Source organism: Leptosomus discolor, chromosome 2 (genome assembly GCF_034619465.1).
Source record: "Leptosomus discolor isolate bLepDis1 chromosome 2, bLepDis1.hap2, whole genome shotgun sequence".
Taxonomy (NCBI): Eukaryota; Metazoa; Chordata; class Aves; order Leptosomiformes; family Leptosomidae; genus Leptosomus; species Leptosomus discolor.
In genome coordinates, this window is record NC_141392.1 from 33,114,649 (window position 1) to 33,129,183 (window position 14,535).

Genomic DNA, 14,535 nt, shown 5'->3' on the forward strand with positions numbered 1-14,535 from the left:
CAATGTTTAAGTAAAACTGGGACTGTAACTGGTCTCTTATCTCTCCCCTGCTCTGCAGTGGGCACATAGCATTTTAAGGAGATGCAGCACTTTACAGTTGTGCTCTGGTACACAGTGGCTCTTGGCTTTGCACTACAGACCACTGGTGAGAGAATAAAAATAAATCTAGGTAGGTGCAGATTCTAGGGCTAAGTTCAAATACACTATTTACCTCTTCTTACCATTTTCATGTGATGATGATGTTTTGTCAGCAGCAGAGACTCAGTGGGCAGCCTGCCCTTGAACTTTGCATTCCAGCTGACTCTTCCTTTTTCCAGGAAGATACTGATCCATGATGTGTGGTTATGAACACTTAACTATGCTGATTCCTTTAGGCTCAAAGGCTTTCTGAAGTACTCACAGCTGTCCCTTTAATACTTTGATGTTCAGAAAGCCAGTAATGAAGCATGGGGGTTTTTTTCAGGGTAAGTTTCAGTAAAATCAGGTACCTGTACTTCTGATACAGACACAACCAATTTAAAATAACTTTTAATGACTACACAGAAATACTGCTTTTGTTCAAATCAGCCTGTCTGAAATGAGACTGCACAACCAGTCCCCTTTTTCTTCTGGGCTTCCAACTCAGGCAGCAGACTGAGGGCTCGTGTAGCTCCAGGCCTCTTGTCCAGACACAAACTACAGCTCCCATGAACAGTCCTTAGTGGTGCTGCTGTGCTGCAGCTCAGAATCTTTCAGCTGCTCTGCTGGCCACTGCCCGAATATTGCCATAAACTTTTGATGGAGGGCTTCCTGCAGAAGAAAGCACAAATCCAGTCAGCGAATAAGATGATGTGTCACAAACGGATGTTTTGCTCTCATGTCTGTGCTAAAAGTGGAGAAATAAACTCATGGGTGAGAAGGATGGTCAAGGTCAGCAGCCTTGTCTTACTGCGAGCGCAGTTAAAACTGCTGGTGTGGGTTGCCCCCTTTGGCTTTCTAGATGGTTCAGAATAGCCCCTCGGGGAATGCTGGAGCTAAAGCAACAAGCAGAAAACCTTCCTTCTGCACTATAGAGGGACTTGGAACCGGAAACCATGCCCTAAGCTCCCTGAGGGTTCTTCCCCAAACCCTCCTCTTAAGGGCAACAAGGCAACTCCCAGCAAGTGCCCTGCTCTCAGTGCAGGTGTGGACACGTGGGGCAAGAGAGTCAGAAAGACCCACAGAAAGCAGCTTCTCAAACTGCAGGATGTATTTATGTGTGACGGAGAAGACAGAGAACAGGACTTACCTAAAATCAGATTGCAAATGGCTGTTCGTGCCATTTTAATGTTCTGAAAAGATCCCAAAATATGAATTTTCCTATAAAAAGTGGTCAAAAGTAGCATTAGTTCATGGAAAAAACCTCTGAGAAGACACAGAGAGTTCAACGTTAGAGATGAACACGGAATTTCAGTTCAGTGTCCTACTTTCTTTTCTACACTTGTAAGTCAAAAAAACCCTCAAAACCAGAAAACGGACATAAACCCTGTGTTTTTCTAAATCCTTTTTAAAACAGATTTTTACAATTTGGAAATTTAAATGTAGCAGCTTTAGGAGGAAAGGAAAAACCTTGTTGCAGGGTTGGTGGGTTCAACTTTGATTATTCCTAAGAAGGAATTCTTACACGCTGTGGGGAATGAATTCTAGGTGTGCTGGCAGGCATCACTCTTGTAACAAAAGGTCAAATAAATATTCAAATAGCACTGAAATCACTTGTCTTACTACTGCTCTACACATTTCAAACCTTTCAAGTTATCTTGGTTCCTAGAGGAGGACATGGATTTGTTTGGGGATTGCGCTCTGCCTCGAAGTCCCTCAATACTCACGCGTCAGCAAGAACGATTCGTGTCCTGGTTACGTTTTCTATCGTGAATTTTGTTTTTCCGCCTTTTCCTGCTATTCTCCCTATGGCTCTTGACAGATGATCTCCTTTCAGGGGTTTGACTAGAACGAGAATAACGTGCTCAGTGTCACTGCAGCGGTGAGTATTTCTGTAGTGCTTCCCTAGCACAGGTTAGTGGGAACAGCTCATTCTAAGTAACAGGAAAGCCACTTTGCTGCGGTGGATACAGACACATACGGATTTCACCTCACGTGAAGTGAAAGCTGCACCCTCTGCTACGTGACCATGAGGGCTCTGGTGTCAAAGAGACGTTCTTGGACAGAACTGCAGCAGCTGTTCCCTTTGCTACTGAGCAGCTAAGATTGAGGAAAGAAACAGAGCCAAAGCGCACACAATTAACACCGGAAGAAATTAAACAGATCAGATTTAGATGCTACTCCAAATGGGGCTCCAAGGAGTTCCAGTAATACATGAAATAACAGAGGTCTCTATCTGCTTCCCACCCCTCACTGCCAGGATAGGAGGGGGAACAAAGCCCAGTCCGGTTTAAAAATGTAATGGCTGTATTCCCAAAACACTCTATGTCACCTTTAAGTTTAAAACAACATTTTCACTGCAAGAAGAAAAATCAAATCGCTTTGTCAAAGTGATATACTTTTAAGGATGAAGGTTTGGGGGGTTTTGTTGGGACATCTTAGAAAAATGACAACCCTGCCAAGCTGCCAGTACCTGGACAATAACGTAACGGCGTGAAGGTTTTCCTGATCCCCAAGGGTAAGTGACACAAGTGGAGCAGGGGAGGAAACAAACAAACAAAAAAAGTGCTTGCAGATGGTGCACACAACTGCTTGAGCAGAGGAAACAACTTACCATCTGTAACTTCAAATGATTCCAGAAAAAGATCATCTAATCTGATGAGAGCAAGAGCGTCCTGAAATATGAAGAGATTTATTAGCAGCAGGAATGCTGCAATACCACGACAGAGTTCACAGCTGATGTTTTCTTTATACAGAGACAAAATCAGTAGTGTATTTCCACTTACCATATCAAAAAACAGTCAACTAAAGTTGCATCGACTGTTTTTTAGCAGCAACAGAATTTTTCATTTCTGTGTAGGGACCCCCCTGCCCCCGTGCTCAGACGCCCCCACATTCACCCCAAACCCACCTACACTAGCGGTCAGCAGAGGTCTGCAGCAACGAGCAGCCCGTACAATGCTACAAAAAGTGGTTTTGTTTTCTCCAAGTTTGAGTTTCGAACAGACTGAAGGTTACTGGCTTGGACTAAAGCAAAAGGAACAGTCTCTACATGTGCAGAGCACCTCAGAGCCAGATCACGGCTTCGTGCCTGCCTCTTGCATACAGCCAGCTATGTCCGCCATTTCAGAATCTCAATTACGCGCTGTTTGAAGGCTACTTTTTTATCCTGCATTAGCTTAAGAAACTAGACTTCCACTCCAGCCACAATTTCAAACAAGTTTATTTCTAGAAAACCACCTAGGGCTTTGTATTTCTTTCTTACTGTGATTTGCAGAGAAGCCAAAGACACCACACAAGCAAAGTGAAGCAATCTCACAGTCCAGCTGTCAGGAGACTCACCTCAACTTGAAACCCAAGTATGAATGCTTTCACAAAATCAGCTGCTTTCGTTAGAGCGCTGAGATCCTTTGTCTCTTGACAAGTCTGCAAGACAAGGAGTTACGTTTGCAAATTATGACCACGCAAGTAGGATACGGACTTGAAAAATCTAAGAGATACACTCTAACCACAAAGCAGCCACATTCAGGTAACGCTGCTGGGCTGGGTGGTGCCGAGACCCTCAAGAAAGACACTTTGTGCTTTCTGATAACATGTACCCTCCACAAGGACAATGCATCTGCTACCACAGTCTGGGTTTGGAGGGGAGGGAACAGAGAAGGTGCTGAAAATGCCCACCACCACTGACTGAGAAGCCTTTTTATGGAAAAAAACAAAACAAAACAAAACAAACTAAACTGCAAGGCAGAACTGCAGAAAAAAAAAGAGAAGGCTGATGGCAGGAGACAGCTTGAGGAGGGAAAGTTGCTCTAATGATAATATCCTAAAGGTGTTTTAGCAGGTGACTAGAAACCTGGACACGTTCAACACAACATGCGGGACAAGAGAAAGATGGCTGGAACAGGAACAAGTTGACCTAAGAAAGCACCAAGTGTTGGAGTGTTTAAGTTTTATAATTCCCCCTCACCCCGCCAGCAGAGGCCCCAGGATTTGCTGCCAGTGGCATTGTTTCAGTTCACGTTCTAAAGCAGGGCCAAAGCGTTCCTCTGCTACCTGGGCACATCTGCATTTACAGGCCCTGACAGGGACAGCCTAGAAAAGGGCAGCCCTTGAAGCTGCAAGAAAAGAAAAGCAGGAAACTAATGAAGGAAGAAAATGATGTTACGGTCTGGAATACACAGATGGCATTCCGAAATGGCGTTGTTTCGTATCAAAAAAGCGGTGCTAAAATCCCAGGTTTTTCACCTGTGCAGTTTTTCAGTGGAACTGCAGGAGTTCCTGCTGTTCCCTACCTCTTCCGTCAAGTTATTTCTAGAAAGTGTCAAGAAAGGATAGTTCTGTCACCTTTCCTCTAGTTGCTACCATAGAACTTGTGGTAAGATTTCAAAGTTATGAAGCAAGATGACTGTTGGTGTCTATTTTCGCTATTACATGAGAAGATCTCGTACATTAGCATGACTATACGGTAAGTTGTACACAAAGGCATGGCAGGAGCTTTGGATATACGCTTAAAACCAGCTAGTCTGACTGCTCCTGGGAAGGAGAAGAATGAGCATCTCCGAGATTTACAGTTCTCCATACCCTAAGCTATTTCAGTGCCATCCAGTAAAGAAAAATCATGAACTATTACACCACAGGCCCTTCTGCCCCAAAGGTTAATGGGAGATTTGGCAGCCGCCTCAAAAGACACTGTTAAAATTGTCACGTGAGGATGCAGTAGCCTTAAAGAGCTGGAAAGTGCTGCGTTCTAAAACCATGCACAGAGAGCCTTCCTTAAGTCCAAAATATTTAATTTTCTCCTGCAAAAATTGAAACACACACACACTCCCAACCCACCAGCTTTTGCTGGCCCTCCCAGAAGAGATTTAACACTGGGGGATTTTACTTGCATTAACTACTTGCTTCTAAGCCATAACTGACAGATTTTATGTTGATCCCTGTGAGGGTTTTCTGGTTAGGTGAACCTCCGCAATTCCCGTTTCCCCGAGTCCCCGAGCGTTCAGGACGCTCCCTGCTGTAGCAGCCAGGAGGAGCCCCCAGCGAGGCGAGGTGCTGCCTTTCGGGCTGGCACGGCAGGGGAAGCCGCTCTCTTTACCTTGATTTCAACGTTTCTTGTTTTCAAATTAAACCTGATTTGAAGCTGCAAGTGCTCCACGATGGGCGTGAATATTTTCATCCAGTTCTCTTTCAGCGGGGTGTACCTGTTGGCCGGCACAGGCACCTTCCTCACTTCGCCTTTCCCAACCTGCCGGGGGAAGAGAAGGCGGGGAAGAAGCAAGGGCAGGCCCAGGACCGGACACCGTCCCAGAGGGCTGCTCAGCCTCCCGCGGCTTCCCCGGAGCGGCAGCGCAAGCCCCGGGCCCTCCCCTCCTCCCGGCCAAGCCGGTATTGCCCCGCTTACCCCGAGCGCCTCGGCTGACACCGGCGGGAAGGCCGGCCTCTTGATGGGCTGCGGCTCCGCTGTGTCCATGGCGGCGGCGGCGGCCCGCCGCTTCCGCCGGCTCCGCTTGGACGAGACGCTGGTGAAGCCGCCCTCGCCCTCCGCCTCCGTCCCGGCCTCCATAGCGGCGGGCGGGGAAGCCATTAGAGGAGCCGGGGCGGCAGCGGTAGCGCGAGCCCTCGTGCGCCGGAAGGGGCCTATCGCTTACTTCTTCCGCCACTTCCGCCCTCCTCCTGCCTGCCGCTTCCCGTGGTGCCCGCGGCGGTGCCGGAGAGCGAGCGGCCGGGGCGGGCAGCCCCGCGGAGGGCGGCGGCGGGATGGCGGCGGCGGCGGCGGGGCCGGAGCGGCCGCAGGTGGTGGCGCACGTGCAGCAGGCGCTGAGCTACACCCTCTTCGACTGCAAGTGGGTGCCCCGCAGCGCGCGCCTCCTCTGCCTGGGCAGCGCCGCCCGCGGCACCGGCGTCCTCCAGCTCTACGAGCTGCGGGGCGGCCGCCTGGCGCTGCTGAGGGAGGTGAGCGGCGGGGTGGGAGGGGAGCCGCGCCCGGGGCGCCTCGGTACTAGGGCGCCGCCCCCCCCCCCCCCCCTGCGAGGCCGCAGCCAGAGGGCAGCGCCCGTTCGGGGAGGGAGACCCGGGCCGTTGTCCCGAGCCGGCGGGGCTGGCTGGCAGGACAAAATCCGAAGGAAACTGCGACGTCGGGCCGGGTTTGCCGGTTGCATTTGCTGGTCCCGTAAACGGTGTCGCTGCGCTTCCTCGAGCTGGTCGGGCGTGAGGTCCTGGGTTGGTTGCCATGGTTTGCGTTACAGGGAGCGCCGGAGGCTCCGGCTGTGGGCTTTGGAGTTGGGCTTGTTTGTCTGATTTTGCTTGGGTTTGGTTGTTTTCATTTTTCTTTAACTCAAATATCCCGTGTGCGTTTCGCCGAAATCCGCCACCCGTGGACTCTCGAGAAACTGCCGCCGCAGTCTGCGGTCGCGTTGCTTTTTCCCGTGTGCTGACACAGAATGTACACAGAATTTTCTTTTTTTTTTTTTTTTTTAAGATTGAAAAGGCTAAACCTATAAAATGTGGAACTTTTGGCGCTACATCTCTGCAGCAAAGATACTTGGCTACAGGAGATTTTGGTGGAAACCTTAACGTATGGTAAGCACGCATGTTCTCTCGAAGCTTTTTCATTTGGTGCCATTCCTGTCTGTTGAATTGATGTTTCTGTATGGGGCTGGCTTTTGTGCAAGACGCTGTCTGTGCTGCGTGTGGTTGGGACCCAGTCATAAGCTTCGCTGGCTACTGTATTTGGCCCATGCCTGTTTTGTAAAAACAGTGTGAATTCTGCACAGCGGTTTAATTCGATGCTGTTTCACTTGCATCTCCTGCGTGCAGCTACAAAAACTCGTTAAAGTTCTGCTCTGAAAAGAGGCTTTTGAGTGGATGCATGAGAACAAGTAAGAGGTTGCGTTCAACCTAAATTCGATGCCTAGGTTAAATATGTATTTTTAATCTTGAAGCTTCAAATGTTTTTCAGGTCTCTGAATGATTTGTGTAATTAAGTAGTGTAGATAAATTGATAATAAAATCAAGTTACAGGGTCAAAAAGCGATGGTAGCAGTAGTATTGTTGTATTTCCCTTGCCAAGGAACTATTGGTTTTATTTTGTTGGAACATCAAGAGTGACATGGATTAGTCACTAGCTGAAATTTAAAATAAAATTCTGGAGGATTCTCAAAGGATAAGAATCAGTGGGAAAGAACTGTAGAACCCACGGTTGGGTGCAGCTTCATCTGAAGAGCAGTAGTCAGAGCTAGGTGGGGAAGAGTGGACAAGGTCATTTTGTGTACTTACGGAAAGTAAAGCTAACTGGAGTACTCTGATCTGTAGTGTGAACCATTTTGAGCCCAACCTAAAAGCTGGTTCTTGAGGGTTGCTGTGGTGAATCCCACAACTGCCTTTACAAGCAGGGAAGTCCAGAACTGAGCAAAAAACTTCCAGACCGATCTGAAGCGGTAGCCAAAGGAGAAATTGAACAAAGGTTCTTAATGGTAATATCCATATTCTGCTCTCACTGTTAATCTGAGTTTATATAATTTGTCCTCAAGTTTCCTCTCATTTTTATACAAATCCTGAGTGTCAAGGAAAATGCCAAATTACCTGTTCTTTTTCTTTCTTGCCTAGGAATTTAGAAGCTCCCGAAATACCAGTGTATTCTGTGAAAGGTCATAAGGAAATCATAAACAGTATAGATGGTGTAGGTGGCTTAGGAATTGGGGAAGGTGCACCAGAAATTGTGACTGGCAGTCGAGATGGTGAGTTAGTGAACTCTGAAAGTCTTTTCAGTTACTCTGAGAAAGCAGTCTGTGAGCCTTGATGGCAGGGCCCAGCCTGCCATCCGAACTAGTTACAAATCTGTTGCAACTCGTTCTTCGTGCACTGTCTTTTGAATCTCGCTTGGGACAAATTTTCTTTAATTGTTTTAGAAGCTACAGATAAGCAAAAAGATACTGTTGTCACTGAGCATGGGGCGGAAGGAATAAAAACCAGAATAAATGCAAAATACCAGCTAGAGAAAATACGTCCTTCACAAATACTTTGGCTTTATTTCTGGTTTGTTGGGGTTTTGTTTTCCTGTCCACTAAACGCAGTCTGGCTTTCTGGAATTGAAAGAGATGCTGCTGTCTTTTGAATGACCAGGCTGAAACGCAGACGCCTTCCCTGGGAAGATGAACGCAATGTGACAGTGTATCCACAGCACAAACTCCATTGTCCTTCTTTCACAGGAACCGTGAAGGTATGGGACCCGAGACAGAAAGACACTCCTGTTGCCAATATGGAACCTGTACAGGGGGAGAGCAAAAGAGACTGCTGGACAGTAGCATTTGGTAATTTATCAGATTATAACCATTCCTCCCTCTAATATGAGTGTGCTTTGACAATTACCGAAGTATTTCTGGATGTTATGGAATAGTTGATTTTGTATGGACCGATCAGTAGCAGGTTTTGCTTTTCAATGTTGTCAAATTCACGTGTTTTTAATGTGGGTTTTTTTTTTTTTTTCAAAAGAAGCTGATTTTGTGATAGTTGGGTTTTGGACTCCTTCTCTTATTGCCTTTGGTCATCATTTGTGGTTGGACTCGATGATCTTAAAGGCCTTTTCCAACCTAAATGATTCTGTGATTTCACAAATAAGCTGTGCAAGTTTTATTTCTATGCCTAGGAGTGTAAAATCAGTCTCGCCAGCTGCGCTTTGCACGTCCTGAAGGAGTGTAAAAGTTGCAGTGCACAGGGACCCAGTCGCTGTTGTAGTGCAGTTCTAGCCGTCAAGCATTAAGGCATTGACTTAAGAGAAGAGCCTTGAAGCTAAATGCTAGTTAAAGACAACAGCGATGCTTGATATGTGCTGTGCGTTTTCCTTTTGGAGAGAACAAGCTGCTTGTGTTCTGCACAAGCTGGTATTTCTGGATTAGCTCCATTTTTGCCTCCAGAGTCGGGGATTAAGTTCTACAAAGTGCTAATAAGTGCATGGATTATTGTAACAAAATCATCTTGTAAGGAGATGACATTTCATGGGCAAGAAGGTGCAACGATAATCCTCGTTGCTAGTGATATCTTTGTTTTCTGCTTGGAAGAATGGAGAAAAAAGTGGCCTCATATTTTCTCCAGTTTTCTCTTGAGTTACCTGGCTGTGGCTCAGACTTCAGTTCATCTTGAACTACTCACTCTGGGCTAACTTCTTTCAGGCACTGTGTGCTTCCTTGGTCCTGTCAGCTGAGAGTTTTCAGAGGCAGGCTGCTGTGTCTGTCGAGTGATGGCCGGGTAACGCCCAGGGCCTCCCTGCAGGTCTGCGAATGCGGAAAAGTCTCCTTGTCCCGCTAACATTTCATGCTTGAGGGGCTGGTTAAGGAATTGCTGAACGGCTTTCCGCTCCAGTGCCGTTGTGCTGTCTGGGGAGCATGGATTATAGCAGATGAAGATTTAAGAGAAGGAATGTGTTTGTGTAGGTTTACAAGAACAGCGCGCAGTCAGCGTGGTTTAGGCAGTCCTTGGCAGGGGGAATAAGAATTTTGTCCATGTTTGTAAAAGAAACAGACTGCCAGTTTTGAAGCTGTGTTTTTCTATACCCTTCAGGTTCAAAAAACAGCTGATTCATTAAACTTTAATATCCCAATAGTAATATTTTTCTGGCATAAAAATAAGTGGAAATTGCAGGCTTAGGAGGTCTGAAATGTACAGACTGAAGAGGGGTTTTGTGTTCTGCTTGATTCTTTCTCTGTGTCCAGGCAACGCTTACAATCAAGAGGAACGTGTTGTATGTGCTGGATATGACAATGGGGACATTAAATTGTTTGACTTAAAAACCATGTCACTACGATGGGAGACGAGCATTAAGAATGGGGTAAGGAAACCATAAAAGTATTTTTCATTCCAGCTCCTATGCAGGGTGGAAAAATTAAAAGGACTCTGTCTATCTGAAATTTACCCAGAAGACATTTCTGCTGAGATTGTACCAACGAATCATTTTCTTTAAGTTCAGCAAGTTGTACCGCTCAGATTCTTGGTCTGGATAGCACGGGGTATTTTTTGGTGGATTCATGTTTTGAGATGATATTGTTATTTCCAAACTGGTGATGTTGTCATTGTAAAAATAACCAATGATTAATACATATTTACAAATCACAAATTTTTAGCAGTGGCTAAATTTCAAGGCTGAATATATATATATATTTTAAAAATCTATTTCCAGGTTTGCAGTCTGGAGTTTGACAGAAAAGATATAAATATGAACAAGCTAGTGGCCACATCGCTTGAGGGAAAGTTTCATGTTTTCGATATGAGAACTCAGCATCCGACCAAAGGCTTTGCTTCTATTTCAGAGAAGGTATGGGGAGACAGAGAATTTCTTAATAAGAGACAAACTTTTTGAATATATGCTGTCAAAGTGCTACAGGTCTAAAACTGTTGTGTTTGATAGGTGACAGATGCCCAGGTTACTGGGGCACAAGCTGCTGGTGTGGCCCCGGGTGCAAGCAGTGAAAGGGCTCCTGTGCATCCAGCTGCCAGCACTCACCCAGGTTTATTCTCTTTTGTAACCTGGTAGTTGGGCTTCTCTGGTCTTTGGGTTCTGTTGCAGTTGCACCTCTGTGCGCTCAGCTGTGCCCCTGGGCTGGGAGTTGTGTTTGTTGGAGGCCATATTACATTGTGATGAGCATGCGGATTTGAATCCTAAATATATAAATTACATAAATAGAAGCAAAGTGAGCCCTCTGCAAACACTTCATCCTGCAGCCACCAGACCTCATGTGAGACACAGAAATCATTATTTTTCTTCAGAACCAAACATTTTTGGATTGGGATATTGAGAGTGAGTGAAATACAGGAGAGACTTCACAACAGAGAAGGAGACTTCACAACCTCTCTGGGCAGCCTGTTCCGGTGCTCTGTCACCCTCATAGTGAAAAAGTTTTTCCTTATGTTAGTGTAGAACCTCCTATGCTTCAGCTTGTACCCGTTGCCCCTTGTCCTGACATTTGCCATGACCAAGAAGAGCCCGGCTCCATCCTCCTGACACTCACCCTTTATGTATTTATAAACATTAATGAGGTCACCCCTCAGTCTCCTCTTCTCCAAGCCAAAGAGACCCAGCTCCCTCAGCCTTTAGTTCTAGAGCAGTTCCAAGAGACATGCGTACACAGGCACTTTGCCTCTCTTTAACCTTGCTCACGTGGCCAGTCCCAAAGAAGCCAAAGTGCTGGTGCGGGTAGCCTTGGAAGTGCTGCTGCCGTAGCTGCTGCCTTCTCCCTGCGGAAGAACGGGCTGCGTCGGAGGCCTGACTTGGCTGGTGCTGTGTGGGAGCTGGCTGCTCCTGTGGCAGCAGGTCACAAGGCTGGAGGAAGGGAAGGTACCTCAGAACAGATGTTCCAGTATCCACTGGAATAGAAGGCCAGGTTCTCATCATACGAGTGATTGCCAGTTTAAGATTGTGCAGCTCCTCTGTAACTGACCTTCATACAATGCTGGTTTTTTTTTTTTTTTAAAATTTTATTAATTAGGCACAAAAATCTACCATATGGCAGGTTCGGCACCTACCACAGAACAGAGATATATTTATGACGAGTGGAGGAGCTGGGAGCCTTCATCTCTGGAAATAGTAAGTGATCGCTCTCCAGCCTGCAACAGGGGGAATAAGAAACCAACCATTTAATGTTTTAAGAAAGATTTTTCCTGAAAATGATGAGTGGGATCCTGTTTCCAACCTCAGAATATCTAGTTGAAATTACTGCTTAGAAGTGCAGTAGAAAGGGTGATTTCAGTGCCAGTACTTGATCTGGAATCTTGAATTAATTCCGAGAAGAATGTGACAACTGCACAGGTGAATTTTGCCCTTGTCAGTTTTCTTAACATAATCAAGATCGAGTTATGTCCCTGCTTGATAAGGTGATAAATGGAAGAAAATGGATTTCTTAAAATTCTCATATGGTAGCAGTTACGTCTGAGAAGAATAGTGAACGCCTGGACTTTTAATGATCCTTATGTTTACATCATCTTACATTGCATGGCAAAATAATTTAATCATCCTAAATGCAGTAAAGTAGATGCATTAAGTTTCAGAGCAATTGCTGAGATGAAATGTTCTTGCCTGTGGCAAAAGCTAACCAGTTTTAAAAATGAAGGGCTATAGGAGAGAGGTGTCAGGATTCAAGGCTTCATGCCCCATTTTTTCTTTTATGAAATATTTATTAAGTGTACAGTGTGGATATAGCTGGGTATGATTATTCATTATTTTTAAGACATTTATTTGCCTTACAGAACAGAGGAAGCCCTTTTGAAAATAGGGAGGGTAATGATGTGTTTGTATCTGTAAATTCTAAGCGCGTGTTTTTCTTTTACTTTTCTTATTGCCAGTGAGTACCCAGCTCAGCGCTCGAAGAAGGATTCTGAAGGAGCAGAGATGGGGGTGGCAGGTTCCGTCAGCCTCTTGCAGAATGTGACTCTGTCAACGCAGCCGATTTCTAGCCTAGACTGGAGCCCTGACAAAAAGGGATTGTGTGTTTGTGGTGCCTTTGACCAAACTGTGAGGGTGCTGATAGTTACGAAGCTTAACAAAGTTTGACAGGAAAACTAGAATTTCTGATGAGAAAGCAGTATAATTTGCAGTCTGTAAATATAGGAGGGAGAGCCCTTCTGTTTCTAATTTAATTTCTCCCTTATTAAAACTGGATTAAAGAAATAGAAACCAGATCTTTCTATGGAAAGTTCAGATATGTGCAGTTAGAGTTTTTTGACTGACTGTGCCGCAATGACTTGAAGTTGCCTGGGCACAAAACTTTTTACCTTCTAGAAATGTGAATTTCCAGTTAAAATAAAATGTGCCTTTGTGTTAGCGCAACCTGTAATTTCAGAAATCGCTTTAAATTGTTTGTGTTCAGTTTAATCGCAGTGCAAATCTGTTCACACTTGTTGAATACTTTGGCTTTTTTATCTAGAGCATTGTCCAAATGCATTCATGCAATGGAAACTACTATATACTCCCTCACAGAAACTCTTTGGTTATTGGATATATTAATTAGAACATTTGTTAAAGTGACTTAGGATTCTTTAATACACTATAGAAACAATAATGAATGCTGAAATATTCAGGTTTAATGGAGTAGGCTTTTTATTGAAGATCCTATTGAGATTAAACTATTGAGCAAAATGCACTGTTTTATTATTTTAGTTTGGTTTCATAATGAGTTTTTATGTTCTGTTGTTTTTATATCTGTTTGCAACTTGCTATTCTACAAATAAAATTATATGGAGTGTGGTCCTAGTATGAACAAAGTATATTATTCAAACATCCAGAGGTTTGGAGAAGTTTGAAATGTGCTCGTGTGGGTTTACGAGAACAGTGTGCAGTACTTACTTTGCAGCAAAAGTCACTAAAACTTACCTCCGTTGTGAAAACCCTTCGAAGGTAGCCAGAGTACTGTCTGGGTTTTTTTTTAATGATTCAGTATTTTTTCAAAACCTGATGTGACAGAGTAGTTTTGTTACTGTAGTTTTACCTGAACTTCTCTTTGTAATTCCCCCTATCTCCAATGCGTTTCTTTTTCTGATTTTACCAATATGTGCTGCTGCCAGTTCTTTTTAGCAGGTGCATCCAGTTACTGTCCTCCATTTGTGGATGCACGGTGGGAGCTTTCTGAATTTCTGTAAGCTCTAATGAGTTAATTTGTCACTTTTTTTGTCTGGTAATAGCTTTCAGCTGACTTGTATGTGCATATGCAACTTTCAGGTAAAAGTATTTAACTATTTCTGAAACCAGATTGTGATGGGGAAATGTCAGTTTTGTCCAAGTTAACAAGAAGAAAGCCTCTGTGTGGCCATTTGCAAAGCAGCTCTGTTTTCTCAGACTTCAAAATGAGGAATTGGTATCTGACACATTCATGTGAGTCGCCTGTGTTGCATCAAGCCTAACCTTCCAGGGACTGCTCCTGAAAACTAGAGCCTGGTCTGTGGGGAGAGGGGTGCTAAGGCCTTCTAACATGTCCAAGCAAGATGCAGGAGGAAGAGGAAACAGCCAAATAACGAAGATTAAGGTAGGGAAAGTGGCCAATGGGGGAAGCAGCTCAGTAGCAGAGGCTACTGAATGTAGAAGGGGAAGCTGGGTTGGAAAGAGAGGTGAGGAGCTGTAGCTGAAGGGTGACACAAAGGCTGGGATGAGATGGTAAGATAGATTGGTAGAGATGGCAAACATGCAGACCTGGCACTATGCGGTGTCCTCGGGCTGCTGGGGAATAGCTCTGAAATCTTTGCCAAAGCTATCTGCCTCTTCAGTTTGCTGTGAGTCCTTTACTGCAGCAAGTCACGTGCTATAGGTGAGGCAGGTCTAAAAGGTCTGAATGTGCAGATGGAGCCGAACTGGACCTTGCTATACTTCTCTGCTACTGCTGCGTTACAGTTACTTGTAATAATAAATTACAGTGTCTCACCAGCTTCCCGAAATCTAGA

The 14,535-nt window shown here is 45.1% G+C and overlaps 2 protein-coding genes across 3 annotated transcripts; one reads left to right on the forward strand and one right to left on the reverse strand.

The window, feature by feature from the left end:
* Positions 1 to 510: 510 nt before the first annotated feature.
* Positions 511 to 5,680, reverse strand: PNO1 (partner of NOB1 homolog). The gene is made up of 7 exons (XM_086460855.1): positions 5,519 to 5,680; positions 5,213 to 5,362; positions 3,460 to 3,543; positions 2,732 to 2,792; positions 1,845 to 1,962; positions 1,268 to 1,338; positions 511 to 789 (listed from the first exon to the last, which is right to left on the reverse strand). The coding sequence occupies exons 1-7, from the start codon at positions 5,678 to 5,680 to the stop codon at positions 722 to 724; spliced, it is 714 nt and encodes a 237-aa protein (XP_086316981.1). The 3' UTR covers positions 511 to 721.
* Positions 5,681 to 5,940: 260 nt separating this feature from the next.
* DNAAF10 (dynein axonemal assembly factor 10) lies at positions 5,941 to 13,365 on the forward strand. 2 transcript variants are annotated; one of them, XM_086460856.1, is made up of 8 exons: positions 5,941 to 5,960; positions 6,596 to 6,696; positions 7,723 to 7,853; positions 8,325 to 8,426; positions 9,825 to 9,940; positions 10,289 to 10,423; positions 11,595 to 11,692; positions 12,448 to 13,365. In XM_086460856.1, the coding sequence occupies exons 4-8, from the start codon at positions 8,375 to 8,377 to the stop codon at positions 12,653 to 12,655; spliced, it is 609 nt and encodes a 202-aa protein (XP_086316982.1). In that variant the 5' UTR covers positions 5,941 to 5,960; positions 6,596 to 6,696; positions 7,723 to 7,853; positions 8,325 to 8,374; the 3' UTR covers positions 12,656 to 13,365. The 2 variants fall into 2 exon arrangements, with proteins under 2 accessions (XP_086316982.1, XP_086316983.1); XM_086460857.1 differs by lacking the exons at positions 5,941 to 5,960; positions 7,723 to 7,853 and having other exon boundaries at positions 6,664 to 6,696.
* The last annotated feature ends 1,170 nt before the right edge of the window (positions 13,366 to 14,535 follow it).